Here is an 18552-nt window from a genome sequence, read left to right as displayed (position 1 = left end):
TTCCATGTGTTTAAAAAAAAAAAAAAAAAAAAAATTCCCTTGTAATAATGTTGTTAAAGCTGACAGATTCCATTTTTAGTAGCTGCTACATAAAAAGGTATATCAGATAGTTATCCCCATTTACAATAAAATGGAAAACCCCTTTTATAATAACTATGAAATGTAATTATTTGTTCACTAAAATTACTTCAAATCCTACGTAAAATAAAAGGACTGTTTGTCGAACCAAAAATCTACCCCCCACACTGCAAGAGATAAGTGCTTGGACTGGAGTAAAGCAGGTTTACTTACCTGATTCTTGGTCTCCCAGGGTTCTCTACTCCACTCCGGCTGTGGACTGTCCCTAGGCGTCCTCACATCTAATGCAGGTCTATGGAGCCTGCATTAAAAGTGACCATTAGACATGTGCACTGCCAAAAAATTCGTTTCGTTTCGTTTTAAATTCGGATTTGTGTTATTTCGTTTTTCAGGATTCGGGTGTGAAAGTCAATTCGGATTCGGAATTCGGATTCGGACGAAATTCGGTAGCGTTAGTACGAACGTTCGTTTCGTTTTCTGTTCTTATTCGTTTCTTATTCGTTTCGTTCGTTCGTTTGCAGCAAAAGTGACATTTGAGGGGGAAAAAATATTTTTCTCCTTCTCTAATGTCACTTTGCTCCAACGAACGAAACGAATAAGAAACGAATAAGAACAGAAAACGAAACGAACATTCGTACTAACGCTACCGAATTTCGGAAATGGAAATTCGGATTCGTTTGCATTTGTTATGTCTGTAATTCGGAATTCGGATACATCCGAATGTCCGAATTTCCAAAAATTCGTCCGAATTTCAATTCGGAACGAAACGAATCGCACATGTCTACTGACCATATCAGTGGTCCTTAAACCATCATAGCCCAGGGGTGAAGCGACTGCAGAGATTTGGTCTGGCAGCCCAAAGAGGGGCAGCGGGAGTGAGGATTAGGGAAGTAAATTTGCTTTACTCCAGTCCTGTAAGCAATCTCTTAACCCTTGCATTGCAGGGGTAGCCATACTGCAAGCGTCCTTTTCTTGTTTGCCCAGAGATGTGATTTTTTTTTAGGCAACAAGTCACATTTAAAATGTAATCAAACTATGTGGATGTATTAAACTTATTTAAAGCTGAACTCCAGGGAAACAACTAAATGCAAGGATAAAATACATATAAAAGGAAGCTGTTTTACCTGCCAAATGATTTGTCTCTCTTTTCAAACAGTTCTGAGATTTACACAGCACAGCCAAGCAGATAAAGCTACTTTACAGTTTTAGACTGTACAAGGAATACGGTGGTCTCCTCCCTCTACCCCCCCCAGCCTTCTGATTGGACAATGTAGTAGGAAACTGACGTGGACATCCCTTTGCATAATCTGCTCTCTTCTTCTATCAGTTCCTTGTTATTATATTTGCATGCAGAACACTTGATTGTCTCCCATAGTTGATGTATTGAGGATTGCAAGAAGTTGATACCAAATTAAATTAAAAGTGATTACACTAGTTGCATTTTTTAGACACACAGAGCTTTCTTTTGGTGGTATTTATTTGTTTTTCCCCCTGTTTTTTTACAATGGTTGTAAGGAAAAGTGGTTAAAGAATATCTTAACCCAAAAGCAAAAATGCAATATATTGCTGCTTACCAATCCTTAAAGAAGAACACCAGGCAAAAGTGGCTACCTCCACAGTGCCCGTTTTTATTAAGAAAAAGTTATATACTCACTTGAACTATTGAGCCAGCTCCATGCTTCTCTGGTCACTGAAACCTCTCTCCTCCTACACTGCAGCTTTGGAATGTTCTTCAGCATCCTTATGTCTATACACTGTGTATAGAATGTGATGATTTACAGGACCTTAGACCACTGCAGTCGAGGGGGGAAGAGAGGCTCCAGGGGCCAGTCTAAGAGCAAGCCGGCTTCTAGGATCAGGTAAATATAACTTACTTTTATACTCTAAATCTGCTAGTGCATCAAACACTACCCTCTCCACAGGATGACAATGTTGCTGTCCAAGGGTGTCTCCATTGCTCCTCGACAGAGAGGAGCCACCCCACAGCAGGAGGTGTGTTACTGGCTGGATCATCAGCTGAAAATAAATAAATAAAATCCTAAAAAAAAATACTGCCATCACATGTAAGGATTTGGTAAACTGAAATATATTAAATTTTTCTTTTTCGGTTTAGATACTCTTAATTAATACTTAGCTGTAGACATGTGCACCAGCAAAAGATTCGTTTAGTTTAGTTTCGTTTTGAAACAAAAAAAAAATTTGTTTTGTTTCGTTTTTCGGGTCCGAAATTAAATTAGTTTCGGACGAAATTCGTTAGCGGTAGTGGTGCCGAAATTCGTTCATGAAAAAAAAAAAACTTTACACGCCCTGGCCTGGACTAGAACCTGCGAACCTTATCAATGGCAACCCTGTGCTCTAACCACTAAACTATAGCCGTCATGGCTCATTAAAAAAATTTTGCTGCAACGGAATTCGTCCAATAGCAAAATGAGAAATCACATTTAGTCATTTAGGTCAATAGGAGAATGCCAATTCAAAAGCAAAGAAAAAAAAAATCTTTATCCAGTACCTACCCGGGACTAGAACCTGCAACCTTAACAATGACAAACCTGTCCTCTAACCTCTACGCTATTGCTTCTGTACTTTAACCATAGAAATGTTGGAGAAGGTAACTGTTGTAATTTTTCTTTTCCTAATGTCGTTTTGCTGCAACGAAATTCGTTTAATAACGAATTTCGGGAAATCGGGAATTTCGGATTCGTTTGCATTCATCTTAGCTTTAATTCGGATGCATCCGAATCTCTGAAAATTCGTCCAAAACGAATTTCGGAACGAATCGAATCGCACATGTCTACTTAGCTGCAGTAGTAAACCCAGGTTTTTCACACCTGCCCCAATAATAATGAAATAATCTCATCCCTTCTATGCACTAATGTAGTCGATTAGGCGATACAAACAAACATATATGAAATTACCTGTGATCCGATTGATGAATAGAAAGAATAACACCGGAATTTAAAACCGCCTGTTTTACAGTCAGCAATATAGTAAATTCATGCTTATTCCTCAGTTTCTGAATAATTTTGTCTGATATTGATGATGATGCTTTTAAATTTCTTGATATATCTGGAAGAAATAAGGAAAAATATGATTAATTCTGTGCTTTGACAGTTCCCTCATACACAGTGTTCCAGTAAACATATGTCTTGTAACCTTAGAAGATGCAGCTGTCCGATAAAGTTCAAAACATGTTTTTTCTATCCAACTATTTTCCTATTAAAATATCAGCACTGAACATTCTTCTAAAATATTGATGGCCAGCTTTTACTATTGTAGGGCAGCTGTTCACATGACATTCATAGACCTGAAACATTACATGTATCTCTCCTTATGTCTGTAAACACATTCATTGCCTTGAAAAGACCAGAGGTTCTGGAAATTCACAAAATACAATAAAAGGAAATGATAAAGTAAACCTCTACCCAGATGATGTGCTCTAAAGTATGTGCTTATTCCTATCATGTAGTAAAAACACTTTAAAACCAGCCTTCATTTAATCCTGCTGCATTGGAGAAATTTCACAAAGCCTAGCTTCCACAATTGGTCAAACTCCAAACATGAACCATTTGGGCCAAATCTAGGATAGGCCCAAACCTGAAACTCATCACTAGTTAAGGTATGATTTCTGGTTAGAGGTCTTGCAGAGGATCCAATGATGACTTATACAATAAGTCATCTGTAGATGGAACATTGAGCTGGTCATTACCCATGATGAGAAATGGAGCAGATGATTCTAGTATATTCACATGCACGATCAATATACCAAAATTCACCTATTTGGGAAAGCTCTTTAGACTGAAAAGTCATCCAGAGGGTAGCCAGCTTAAAGTCAGTCAAATACAATAAAAAAATCCCCTGACCTACTGAAGAAGAGATTTACAATCCTTGATTAAAAAATAAAATAAAAAACAGATTGTATTGTATTACTGAATCCACTCCACTGCACACATTTAAAAATGTTTTCAAGTACAGTCTGGCAGTATGGAAGAAAATTACCTGTGGGATAGAATTATTTAACAAACGCTTCCTGCATTCATGTGGCAGAATGTAATTACTTTGCAATAAATGTTTTTTACTGAGGAAAAAGTTTAATTTAGAGATCAAAGGGGTCCTGGGCTTTACAGTGTGTACTGAATGTATCGTGCATATGAAGAAAATATGCATATATTAGTGTAACAAAAAAAACATTATGCATCTTTTACACAGCACATGTATAGGTATGTTTTTATCTACATTAGATTAAATACCGTGAAGAGCATTCTAGCAATAAAAAATCTACAATTAAGTAATCATTTAGATACTACTCAGTTACATCAAAACTCCAGCTTCATCAAACTACACGTCAATTTAAAAAACAAAAACAAAATACTGCATCTTTTTTCTGCATTTTTCAGGCTGGTCTAGTAAGGCTATGAGCCCTCTTTTTTTCCTTGGTGGCAGTGGAGTGAGCAGCGCGCACATAATAAAATGTTAGTGCCACTCAGTCCAGGAGTATGGTGAGGCAAGGATGCATGATGATTCCCCCTCCGGAGGTGGGTCCATGACAGCCAGAGCTTACAGGAAGTTGGTTGAATAATGCAGGCTGCAATTCAACCTGAAAGACTGCCAACACCTAGTGAAAGAAGTACTGTGGGGGAAAGCTTTGGATTGAAAACTATCCTGTTGCTTAAGTAACCAATACTGATAGAAGCCTGGAAAAGAGGAAGATAAATACTCACCTTTTTGGTGAGTAGTGCGTTATAGACCTCTTGCTTGCAGATCTCCAGACACCATTGCTAACTAGACAATCCCTATATCTCTAACATGTAATAATGTAGGGGTCATAGGAAGCATAGGACACACTATCCGATACACTTGGAAGCACTGGATAGCAACCCTGTTTGGAGCTCTGCAAAAGTTTGAAGTTTAAACACAGCTGCTGCCAGAAAGTTAAACATTCTTATTCTTTTCCAGGCTTCTGCCCAGGTCCGGCCTTAAGGTGCTCTGTGCGAGAAAGCTTTAGATTATCATACGATTATCGCAAGGTGTGTGGGGACCTTTAGGCGTGTGGGCAGCTTTACAGTGCCCCTCAGTGACCACACCCCTTAGTAACCACACCCCTCCATGGCCACCCCCTATTACCACGGTTCATAGAATACTTGCAGCATTAACTTGCTGGACGTGTAGGCTCAGTTTACCAGTACCGGGGGCGTGCTGTGTGGGTTATTGCATGGTACGCATGTCCTTCTTGCCCAACCCCCTGCAGCACTGTGCCACCTAGCCCTGCGTGCCCTGCATACAGCAGAACTTGTTTCCTGTGTAATTCCTGGGATTAGGAAAGAAGAGTCCACTTTTCTGTATCCTGCATTGAATTATGGATGCATTCTTTGGGAGAAAGCAATCAAAGTTTTATTATATTGTTGCTTGTCACTCGGATTGCACAGGGATGCTTGCCCTTTCAGCTGTGCAAGTCCTGCAAGCTTTGCATGACAATAATTTGTAGGAAGAGCCAACAGACACATGCTGTTGCTGAGTAGACTGTGAGCAGAGGTGCAAGAGGAATAAAACTATTCTTTATGTGTATATCTGTGTTAATCAAATGTTGTTCAATCAGAACTAACTTCTGGGGTGTTCTCTACCATTACCTCTTCAGGAGATCATATTTGATGTCAATGTTTGATTGTCCCTGACAGATGGGAGCTGTCACCTGCAGGCATTTATAAAAGTCAAGTTTATGATATGCAGTGCCTTGCAAAAGTTTCCAAACTACATTTTCTGTGATAATTTTGTTCAAAATACCCAAAGTTGAAACTAGTGCTTGTGAATTTGTTTGAGGTTAGAATAAATTAAGTATGCCTTATTATTGAATGCCCACTCTTTATATGTTTTACAGCCAATATAATCATTAAAGGAATACAACAGTCTTCATGAAAATGCAGCACTCCAGGCATGAAACAACTGATATGCTGTCGAGGTTTAACTATAAGTAATGTACCTCTACAAAGCAGTAGCACCTTTTCTAGCTCTTCAATCTAAGAAGTCCTGGTGCTAAGCAAACTTCCTCCAACATAGTAATACAAGTAGTGTACTCAACTACTCTGTACTTTGTCCCAGTCTTCCTTTGAAGTATTACATGTTACTAGTAGGAGCACTACAAACCATATGCTGTAGAGCGACACCCGCCTTATTGGCCATGCCTCCGGGAGTTTGGTGGGTGGTGTGCAATGTGCACTGCATTTTTTTTCTTAATATCTTTAAGGCGTCCTTCCTAACTATGCATGCATATCTTGGTGCCTCTTGCTTAAAATCTATTTTATCTTTATACCTTGAATGTCTGCTTCTTGTTCCAAAAGTTTCTGACCAATTGTTTAAGGGTGTGTTAAAAATCGAGCCATTATTTTGTAAGGGTGGCTATAAATGGGGGCATGTTTTTGTGGGAGTAGTCAGTAGGGTGTCCAAGGATTTCATTTTGAAAATCTGGCCACCCTTTTTTTATGACCCAGTCTTTTTCCCACCAATCTCCCATCTAACCTGAACTGTTAAAACCACTTCCCCTGCCACTTATCTTCATCATTTTGGGCACTTCCTAGCTCTGGTCCTATTGCTGTACTAAGATGTAGGGATGTATGCATGAAGGTAGTGCTATCAACTGTACTTCTGGCCAGGAAGAAAGACAGGTCCCATCCCACAACTAGAGCTGAGTGTCAGATGCAACACAGTGATTGCAGCCAAGGAAAACCAGAATCCCTATCAGATATTGTATGATAAGCAGGGCTGAATCTATACTAGGTCACAAAATGACGTCTGTAAATCTGAGCAATGACTGACAGAAAGTTTGTTCCGACTGTCAATAACTGTCAGTGAGAGAGGTATAGGGGCTGACATTACAGGCCTCTTTTTGAAAATGCCAGATACCTAGCTAAGTCTGACTCCAGTATTTTTCAGTCCGAGTCCCAAGCATGCAGTTTATGAGTGTCAGACTAATTATCTCTAATTGTTCTTGGTCAGTGACTTAGACACTGAAGTCAAAGCATCAGAATGACAACCAGGGAACTAGCATTCTGAAAGGCAAGTTCAGTAATGGTAGCCTCCATTAATGTGTCATGACAGTGTCCTTTTAATATACCAGGATGCCTGTTTGTGAGAGAACAAGGGGCTTATAGTGAGTGTGTTTAGTAATAGCTTTCTTGCATTACAAAGAAGAAAGCAAAATTCTAGATCATTAGATTAGTGATAAAAGGGTGTGGGCAGAACTGTTAAAATAAATAAATATTTGGATGCAAAACTGAAGCCCTGAGTACAGAGGCTGTGTTCCCTTTATGCATTTCATTGTTTGATTTTTAATTTTAACTGGAGCATACCTTTAAAACTGAACTCCGGGAGAAGCAAATATTGTCTAAATACAAGATAGATGTTTTTCGTTATGCAGGAGCTTTGTATAATAAAGTCCAGTCACCGCTGCTCCCCCTCTTTGTGCAGAGTGACTGGTCTTGTATTTGCCCACTGTGACGATAGTGAGGTTTGAGTCTATTAATATTAACTATATCTAACTAAAGCAAATGCAGTCTTTCATTTCAGGTGACCTGAGCCTGACTCTTCTTCAGGTCTCTCTTCAAATTCCAAAAAACAGGAGATCTGCTAAACAGGGCCTGTAATCTGTATAGTTCTGAAGTGAACCATTAAAACATTGTTATTTAGAGTTTCCTCTGGACCTGATGGGGATCAGCTTCATCGACTTCTTTATGAGAGGTGGCATAAACCGCTAATGCATTGAAATGTTTTTGCCCAGCTCAGCTAATCCCCTAAATTAGCAACTGACAGCTTTAGATAAACCCCCAGAGTGCCTGGTAGAGTTAATGACCCAAGTGACCCAGCATTCACCTAAAAGTCATAAACCTGAGTTACAATATCAACTCAATTTCATAACTTGGAATTGGACAGTGATATTGTAAAATTAAGTGCACACATAGCTGTGTCTCATCGAGACAGAAACAAACATACAAAAAACATATAGACTAAAATCCTCTGGTACTGGACAGTTGACATTTGGTCTCCTTGCCCAACCATCTTTCATATTCAGGCTAAATTTGGTTTTGATTCAAAGCCCATGTCATGACTCATCATAATTTAGGGGTTGTCGGACCGTATTGAAAATTAATACTCCACTATCTTCTTAGTTATGAACTTAACCGTTTGGTAGGTGAAGAGGAGGAAATCATAAAGGCTTGTCCCTCCTGCTCTCCCTCCCTAGCCCTGCCCTAGGGGCTGGCTCCGTAACACCCCCTAGAGGGCTGACAAAAAGATGCTGCTGAGGCAGCTAGAGAGGCTCTTGTTTGTAACATCAAAGAAAGGAACCCTTGCAACATTAAGAAGTTGTAACATCACAGAAGAGTTTCCCTTTAATATCTGGACATCATCTGTGCAAGCCTTGCTTGAAGAAGAGCCCTTCAGACCCCTCTTTTGCTTATTGAACTCTGGACTCTGTCAGAACTCATCAAACCAGGACTCTTAAGTATTCCCCTTTTAATTTTACTATTATATATTTTCTCTCTTTATTAATATCTTTTTTTGTATATTTTTCTGCACCGTTTCTTTTATTAAAGTACAATCTTTAAAATCATTAAGCTGTATAGTTAAACCTGTCATATTCCTGTCTGAGAGGACAGTGGTATCATAGGCTTGAAGTTTTTTGTGAAGTATCACAGCAATTGCTAGGATTGGTGCTTACTTCCATTAATGCACATGGTGGCAGTGAATGTTTGTTGTGTAATGGGTTAACTGCAGAGTTAACTAACCCTAGTAACGATTGCTCTTAGTCTGCTGGCCTGAGATTGTTGTCCTGCAAGCTGGGAAATCTCTGTGCAGGGTGAGGCTGAGAGTGGTATCAACATGTCCTTGTGACGCCACACTTGGTTCAGAACTGCGTAAAGTCACGTATAATTGAGGCACAGCGGGTTCGAGCCGGTCGTACGTCACACCCCCTCTGTAGTTTTCTGCAGGCAGCCTGTAGTGGGTGGGACCTGCTGGGTTGACCTCCCTCACAACCCGTCTCTCTATAGAGGTTATGTACAGCACAGTGATGATGTCACTGCTACTTTTAGCAGTGGCATCACCTAGTATAACTAAGTTTAACAAGGCATCTGGTGCACACAAAGTAGATTTATATCCATTTTTTCTGGGGAATATACTTGAATGAAAGTTTTTTCCCTGGAGTTCAGCTTTAAAGTACGGCTTCAGAAAAAGTTAATTGTGGTGATCTTTGAAAAACAGGTGAAAAAATACTGTTTTAAACTTTAAAGTGCACTTGCTTTCATACCTAGAAATTGAATCTGCTGAATAATAAATGAAATATATTGCCGCTATTGCATACATTTGAACTTGGCAGTTCTTTGCAGAGTCTGCAAACAGTTTTAATAATCTAATACTTTGCTCAAGTGACAGAAATATAAAACCAGTTTAGTTTCTGCAATAGAAGAGCTTCATCTTAAAATACTACAGCAAAAGGATGTCACTGCAATGACATTACATAGTTGGCTAAAACAAATGGAAGTGCAAAATTATCTTGATTAAATTATTGTAAATAATGTACATGGCCCCAGTTGCACTCAGCATTTCAGTTCCCTCAAAGTCATTAAGATTTAATTTCCATTGGGTTAATTAGCACAGGATTTCCATAAAGATCACAGTTTGAATGCACAACTCATAGATGTGAAAACAAAATGGCAATGTAGAAGACAAGGAATGTGAATAACTGAGTACTCGTAAGAACATTACCTGTAGCATCCTGAAAGTAACTGTTTGTCTCTGCCTTTTACCTAATGGTACTGACAAACCCCAGTTCTGGTTTGGGCATTTAACCAAACAGCTCTTAAAAAAGAAGCTCCACCTGCCATAACTACCTGATTTCTGTCGCTGTTCACTGCAGACTGACTGATCCAGCAATGTACTGCTGCTCCTCTATTGCACTTTGCAATAGCCAATAGCAAACCAGCTAATGCACCCGCCCACTGCTGCTGTCAATCAGCAGAGGGGGACCTTAATTTTTCTATCAGGTCCTCTTCTGGTCATTGAAAGCAGTTTGGCTTGTGATTCCTGTTCATTAGCACTACACACCAATTGTGCTTTACTGCTGTATCAGTCTGCTCAGATGAAGCAAAAATGCAATCTCTAGGTGGCTTTTCCTTTTATCATGAAAAACTGCTCAGCTTGACATACAGACAAACACTAATGGGAGTATCTACAATCCTGCATATGAACTGTACTCATGAAAACATGAATTAGCAAGCTATTAAAGTGTGAAAGTCACTTTTAATAAAAGCCCAATTGAAGTCTCAACCCAAATGCTAAAAATGAAAACAATGTGCAGCAAAATCGTTCTCTATAGTCTGAGTTTTTTAGTCTATTTCTCACTTTTATGTTAATAACGCTCCAGTTGCAAAACCCATGAGTGTACAAGCAGCAATCTTTTGGCTTCAGTCCGACACACCTGCTGGTGAGTCAGGCCTATGGCTATCCAATGCTAATGGATGACCTCAGTACCAACCGAAATCACCAGCAATTTCTTGACTTCCTAAAAGTGGAGATAAAATAAATATCTTCTTATTCCATAATTCGTTGTCCAGGATTTGCTTTGTGCAGTGCTGATCTGTTACATAAATGGTCACATATGGCTTTATAGTGTAACTGGGACCAGGCTATGGACATTCAAATATTTCTGCTTACATTTGAGGATAAAGTCTCCAGTGTCTGCATCTAGGAAGGTCAATGAGGGCTTGTTTCAAAGATCATTTACTATGTGACAAATATGTGAATACTTAAATGTGCATAACCTGGCCAGAGTCACAGAAAGTTTCTATTTGCATATCAAATATGGAAGGCTCTGTGGGGACCATAATGAGAGTGTTTGCAACAGGTTAGTGTGAATCTGTGCTTTGACCAAGCAGAGCAAGGGTATGCACATCCCCACCCCTCTCCCTTAATGACAGTTCTATGACCATTCACTTGACCACAACAGATAAGAGATCACTTGGTGCGTGTACACTGGGAAAATAGGTGCTTACTTATCGCGGGGTTTACCTCACATCCTACAAGTAAATCTGTTACTCTGACTGTTTTGGCTAACGTACAGGTTCCCTTTAAAGGTGTCAGATACCTGCTGCTGTTATCTTTGTTTCTTTTTAGCCACAAGTTTACTTTAAGGACATGATAATCATTCACTTGCTTATAAGATATGCTGTCTAAGACCAGTTTTATTGGAGTGTGTGTTTTTGCAGGAAACCCTTTTCTGTGTTCTACGTGCATCATTATGAAGATAAATTACACTGAAATACTGATTGATTCACTTGGTAGTGTCAGGATAAAAAAAGAAAAGTACTTTAACTGTAGCTTCCAGTATGTGAAGCACTAGCTTTATAAATCGCATTTGATGAGTTGCTTTTTGTTTTAAGCCAGTGGTTCTTCAACTAATCCCAAAGGATGTAATGTTGTATAATAAGGTGAAATACTGGCTTGGGTCAGTCAGACTACAGCCTAACTAGTGATTCTACAATTTTTAATGACCCTAGGGTAATGGTTTAGACAGATCTTTTGTTTTCAGATTGAATTTAAAACAGAGAGAATAATCCTGAAGAAGTCACCCAAGAATGCAGTGACTAAATTGTAGGATATCACAAATAATAGGATGTATGCCTATGAAAAGCATTTTTAAAAATAGTAAAAAGCAGCTGTAGTAGAAAGTAATTCCCTGTAAGTTCATAAGAGTTAGAGTGGTTTAGTTCCTGGAGTAGTAATGAGTATGTAGTGAAACCAGTTCACATGGTGACAGTACATATTCCTATTCCTTTTCTCTACACCATATAGGATCATATCCAGACGTATCAGGTCTTAAATTGCGGCTGCAGCATGGATCAAGGTGGCAGGTAGAAGAGATAATAGCCAGTAGGGTTACTAGAGTAGTCATTATGTATTTAGTTTACTGTGAAAAGTTTGCGTCAAAGTTCCTGCTATGTCTAATTTAGTGCACTTTATTTTTGCATATTGTAAGTGCCAGCAAAACAAGGACTAAGATTGTAAATGTATTCATTTATAGTGTTGACATTCCACAACACTTTACAAAGGGCATTTTGTCACACTTAATGCATCCAAACTTTATGGTAATGTCCCTACCACACAAAAATGGGCTAATTGTGTGTTAAAGCCGTTACATTTATTAGTATGCTACTGGACTTTGGGGAAGAAATCAGTAATATCACCATTTCAGCACCATTTCAGCACAAATGTGGTGCTTTTAAGTTTTTTCTAACTTCCAACTTACTTAATAACCAGCCATTATGATATTGCTCTCACACTGGCCATTAGTTTGTGTTGACCACTAGTTGGCTGGAACAAACATGATTTTTACCAAAACCAAACACCACATATTAAGGTTGTAACAAAAGTGAATTTTACTGCAATCACTTAATACAATAGATGACCAGTGAGTCAGAACTCTAAAAATCTTAAAATCTCTTTATGAGGTGCCCAGATAGTCAATTACCCCTTTTTTTTAGTCTGAAATTTTGGGGTCCCTAAAGGATGTCAAACCACATACTTTACACTACAACTATCTGGCAAACTGAATAATTTATTGGACTTTGCAAATTATTCCTACTAGTCCAATCAGCTTTTCACCCAGGTAATGCACATTATTTGACATAATTTCCACTCCTGGCAGAATCCCAGAATTTAATTACCCATGTAATACTCTTTTGACAAATGTTTTTTTATGCCATCAAAACCAGCCTCCTTGTCTTCTGCACAACCCTAAAGGGTGGAAAACTCTCTCCACATAAATCACTTAACTCAATCAATCAACTAATCAATCACTGCTTCCCAGCACATGCTACTCTACGTTAGCAAAGATTAATTTATTCTCAGTACAGGTGCTGACAGTGCTGTTGATGGGGTTACTATGGGAGGAACAACATACACCTTAGGCATTTTTGGCCAGCTGGCGATGCCTTTTCCAAGGTATTCCCTTCATTGTCCCCATCCAAGCTATTTTGTCAGTTTCTTTATGAACATACATTGCCTTGATAGAAGGCTATTGCTAGCCTAAAGGTGACCATACACCTTACGTATATCGGCTGATTTTCGTATGCGATCGTGCTTTCGTCCGATATTCGTTCGATCTACACTGCACATGCGCAGACGAAAATACGTGCGGTCGATTACCGCAATTCGTCCAGGTGCTTTCTTCTGATTACCGCTGATCCAACCTTGTGATAATCGGTGCAGGATTGGGCCGCTGTACGAAAATCAAACGACGGTTTGATCATTGGACGAAAAGTGTCGCCCGATGATTGCAAGGTGTATGGGCAGCTTTAGTTGACACGGTTAGTAGTAGTCTTAGAGTTAGGTAAGATCTGTTGAGTGTTAAGAAAGGGCAGTTAGATTTAGATTTACAGTTGGTTTTAGGATATGTAGTAAAATTTGGTTTGGTAAGAGGGTTAGTCCTATAAGATATTGACGTTCTAGTTGCTGAGAACAAATCACTATTGACAGGATCACTAGGAAAAAGTAGAGACAAAATATGCCTGTTCCTAAAGCATCTGTCCCATCCTGGCCAAACTATCTAAGCTGATGCTTAGTCACAGTTTCCCTGCTGGTGAGCGAGGTTCTGCAGCATCTTGAGCAGTATGAGAGTGATCTTGTTTCAGGGGGAGCTACCACCAGCAGCAGAATTGTTACTGTGACAAGGTCCTTAAATGTATTGATCATGGCAGCTGATTTTAGAGCTGAACTATAAATACAGCGAATTATCAAAAAAAACTTAAATGTAGTTTGATATCAACATATAAAATGACCGACTCTGACCTAATATCAACCTCCTATGTCCCATACACAACACTCATTCTTGGGGAGGGGGAAAAGGTGCAGAACTCAAGAAATCAGAGTCCTACTGCTTTGCACAGTGAGGTCAGCTAGAAATCTGAACATGCTTACAGGAGAGATTAAAGTAACATTAAACCCTCAGATTTTTTAACATAAACCAATACTGTAATGTGGGCCTTACTGTAATCCATGGTAGTTTCCCTTCTCTTTGCTGCTCTTCCTTTTCAATCTTCATGTCTTCTCATGCTTTGGGAGAACTTCCCTTTGCAGCTCAGGGCCTCTTCCTGTAGTGCTGGCTCAGGTTACAAACCTATACACAGACACCATATATCCATTCCTGAGACAAGGCAGTCTGCTGCAAAACAGAAGTTCTGCCCAGCATGAGAACAGATACAGATTTAAAAGGAAGGGCAGCAAAGAGAAGGGAAACAACCATGGATTACAGTAAGGCGCACATTACAGTATTGTTTTATGTTAAAAAATCTGAGGGTTTAATGTCACTTTAAGGTTGCAAAGTGTGTAGAGGGATGACCTCATCTTTGTGTTTTATTGGACTTTGCAAATTATTCCTACTAGTCCAATCAGCTTTTCACCCAGGTAATGCACATTATTTGACATAATTTCCACTCCTGGCAGAATCCCAGAATTTAATTACCCATGTAATACTCTTTTGACAAATGTTTTTTTATGCCATCAAAACCAGCCTCCTTGTCTTCTGCACAACCCTAAAGGGTGGAAAACTCTCTCCACATAAATCACTTAACTCAATCAATCAACTAATCAATCACTGCTTCCCAGCACATGCTACTCTACGTTAGCAAAGATTAATTTATTCTCAGTACAGGTGCTGACAGTGCTGTTGATGGGGTTACTATGGGAGGAACAACATACACCTTAGGCATTTTTGGCCAGCTGGCGATGCCTTTTCCAAGGTATTCCCTTCATTGTCCCCATCCAAGCTATTTTGTCAGTTTCTTTATGAACATACATTGCCTTGATAGAAGGCTATTGCTAGCCTAAAGGTGACCATACACCTTACGTATATCGGCTGATTTTCGTATGCGATCGTGCTTTCGTCCGATATTCGTTCGATCTACACTGCACATGCGCAGACGAAAATACGTGCGGTCGATTACCGCAATTCGTCCAGGTGCTTTCTTCTGATTACCGCTGATCCAACCTTGTGATAATCGGTGCAGGATTGGGCCGCTGTACGAAAATCAAACGACGGTTTGATCATTGGACGAAAAGTGTCGCCCGATGATTGCAAGGTGTATGGGCAGCTTTAGTTGACACGGTTAGTAGTAGTCTTAGAGTTAGGTAAGATCTGTTGAGTGTTAAGAAAGGGCAGTTAGATTTAGATTTACAGTTGGTTTTAGGATATGTAGTAAAATTTGGTTTGGTAAGAGGGTTAGTCCTATAAGATATTGACGTTCTAGTTGCTGAGAACAAATCACTATTGACAGGATCACTAGGAAAAAGTAGAGACAAAATATGCCTGTTCCTAAAGCATCTGTCCCATCCTGGCCAAACTATCTAAGCTGATGCTTAGTCACAGTTTCCCTGCTGGTGAGCGAGGTTCTGCAGCATCTTGAGCAGTATGAGAGTGATCTTGTTTCAGGGGGAGCTACCACCAGCAGCAGAATTGTTACTGTGACAAGGTCCTTAAATGTATTGATCATGGCAGCTGATTTTAGAGCTGAACTATAAATACAGCGAATTATCAAAAAAAACTTAAATGTAGTTTGATATCAACATATAAAATGACCGACTCTGACCTAATATCAACCTCCTATGTCCCATACACAACACTCATTCTTGGGGAGGGGGAAAAGGTGCAGAACTCAAGAAATCAGAGTCCTACTGCTTTGCACAGTGAGGTCAGCTAGAAATCTGAACATGCTTACAGGAGAGATTAAAGTAACATTAAACCCTCAGATTTTTTAACATAAACCAATACTGTAATGTGGGCCTTACTGTAATCCATGGTAGTTTCCCTTCTCTTTGCTGCTCTTCCTTTTCAATCTTCATGTCTTCTCATGCTTTGGGAGAACTTCCCTTTGCAGCTCAGGGCCTCTTCCTGTAGTGCTGGCTCAGGTTACAAACCTATACACAGACACCATATATCCATTCCTGAGACAAGGCAGTCTGCTGCAAAACAGAAGTTCTGCCCAGCATGAGAACAGATACAGATTTAAAAGGAAGGGCAGCAAAGAGAAGGGAAACAACCATGGATTACAGTAAGGCGCACATTACAGTATTGTTTTATGTTAAAAAATCTGAGGGTTTAATGTCACTTTAAGGTTGCAAAGTGTGTAGAGGGATGACCTCATCTTTGTGCTACTTCTTCTTAATCGTCCAGTCTTAAGCTGGAGGCAAATGTGTTACCTGCCCCAAGGTAACAATCTGTCTGGTAACAATCTTTCTATCTGCGGAAGCTACTTGGATCACAATACTGATCAAACACGACAACTAATACTTTGGCAGGTAAAACAGTTCTCATAAACAGTTCTCATATGTGTTTCAACATTAGATTTAGCTGTCATCCTGGAATTCAGCTTTAAGGAAATCGATTGGCAGGTAAATGCAAGAGAGTGGATTACTAATGATCAATTGCTTTTGGAGTGCAATCCTTTTGAAATAGATATTGTAATTACACAAATATAAAGAACTGATAAAAGTGCTGCTTTTCAGCAATAACGAAATGCAATTTCAAGTAGCTATTAGCTTATTTAACTATTATCTTGTCAACATAAAATTAAAATTGACAAAAATCAGACTTGTACATGTTTAAATCCAAAACATATTGTGATCCCAAGCTTCAAATGATTTGTTAAAAAATTAGGCATTTGTTATTATTTAAATGTGTGTGAATTAAAAAAGGAGCAGCAGGAGTAATTTAACCATACTAGATAAAAGTATGCCTCTTAAATTAACAACAAAATATATCTTTAATATGCTGAATAATTAGCAGCCAAACAACAGTAATGCACATAGCAAGTTCATTTCCTTTATCCTTGATTGAACACTTCAGTGATACACAAATTGTGGTGTTTGAATGATTTACTATGTTGTGTCCTTTAAGACCCAGTCACACTTATGTGTTTGAAAATGTACTGTAAGTCCTTTTAATATGGGTTGTTATGGGTGTTTTTCACCTATTGCAGTGTGTTTTGATGCTATTTTTATGTGTTCTAGCATTTATTTTGTATAGCAAGTAGTAGTTAGTAATATTCAACTTGAATTGTTCTGTAATGTTGAAAAAACTTCACAACTCAACCAAGTGATCCCCTCAGTTAAAACATGTGTGATGTCCCAGCATTTAGAGTCATATCAATGTGCATATATAAGAAAATCTTGTTTTTTACTCGGAAGTAGTAGAGGGGCCAATCTAGACTTTTACAGATGAGATCTGCATGTACCTTCACCATCCAGTGTCTACACATCTATATTTTTACATTTTATTTTATATTTTTACATTACATTTTTACTGAAGGTAACCTACACAAATGGAGTGGTTAGCAATGTGATAGCTTTCCCTAGGCTTCAGTTTGGTATTGGCATAGATGCATGCTTTGTAGCTGCCTTGACAGCTGAAAAATGGTTTCATAATGTAACAGAGCTACAGTATGTGTCAAGATCTTCTAATGCTATTATTAGAACCAATGAGGAGCATAGTATAGGTTTGTCTTTTAACATGGGATATTTCAAAAGTAAGGAAAATGTTTTGTCATTAAGTTTAGCAAATATGCTATGATGAAATTAGAATGCTTCTTGGTCCTTAAATATTAATGCGAGGCTCCAATAGCTGCTGTATCAAATTTTTTGTCAAAATTGGCAAAATAGTTTCCTTTGGCATTTTTTTCGCAAAAAGCAAACCAATTTTTTTAAAATCAGCAATGGACTGTAACCTGAGGAAATGCAGCAAGAAGGAACTGTTCTGAAGCATTTGAAATCCATGATCATAAGTGGCAGCCATGGTAACTCATGATCACCATTTAGCCTTCAGATTCTGAAGAAGTTTTTTTCCAGCAGACAAACGCTCATTGTTCCAGTCCTGATTTGGTCCCCCATGCAAAATAATCCACCAAAACCACTACTTTTTCTTAATCTCAGAAAACCTTTGCCATCACCTTTTCAACAAAATGTATACACTTATGGAGTGGGTAAGCCAGTAAACTTCTATTGTTTTGACTCTGGGGTGTGGGGGTCATACATAAATAATGTCACAAACATTTGGAGAAAGGATGCACTCTCCCCTTCCCCTGTCACATTTAATCGCAAACCTCTGCCCACCACTCCTCCATAATATCACTAGTCTGAAGTACTTTGGAAGCCCTGTTATTTAATTTAACATGCATCATCCACTCCAGTAGTATGGAAACTAGCTTACACCGCACTCCATTTTATCATATGAAGCAAAGTGCCAAACAATCTAAGTAACACAAATATTTTTCCTTTTATTAGATGTGTAAGTGGTGGAATAATTTTTATGTGGGTGGAGGCCATGGTACTCTGACTGAAAATTTTCAGTAAAACCTTTGACTGTTGTGCTGCAAATAAAATAGGCAATTTGGTGGCTTTTAATAAGCTTACAACCACAATAGTTTCTAGCAACCAAAT

The 18552-nt window shown here is 38.8% G+C and overlaps 1 protein-coding gene across 2 annotated transcripts in view; it reads right to left on the bottom strand.

Annotated features, from left to right (window-relative positions):
- Positions 1–18552, bottom strand: part of NELL2 (neural EGFL like 2) — a 197077-nt gene that overhangs the window by 154099 nt on the left and 24426 nt on the right. For both annotated transcript variants that reach the window (XM_018559489.1, XM_018559490.1), the window contains exon 3: positions 2994–3144. In XM_018559489.1, the coding sequence (XP_018414991.1) occupies positions 2994–3144 (151 nt within the window). The remainder of the gene's footprint in view (positions 1–2993; positions 3145–18552) is intronic.

Source organism: Nanorana parkeri, unplaced genomic scaffold, assembly GCF_000935625.1.
Source record: "Nanorana parkeri isolate BGI_ZX_2015 unplaced genomic scaffold, ASM93562v1 scaffold399, whole genome shotgun sequence".
Lineage (NCBI taxonomy): Eukaryota > Metazoa > Chordata > Amphibia > Anura > Dicroglossidae > Nanorana > Nanorana parkeri.
Note: the sequence above shows the minus strand (reverse complement) of the source record. Positions and strands in the feature narration are given on the sequence as shown.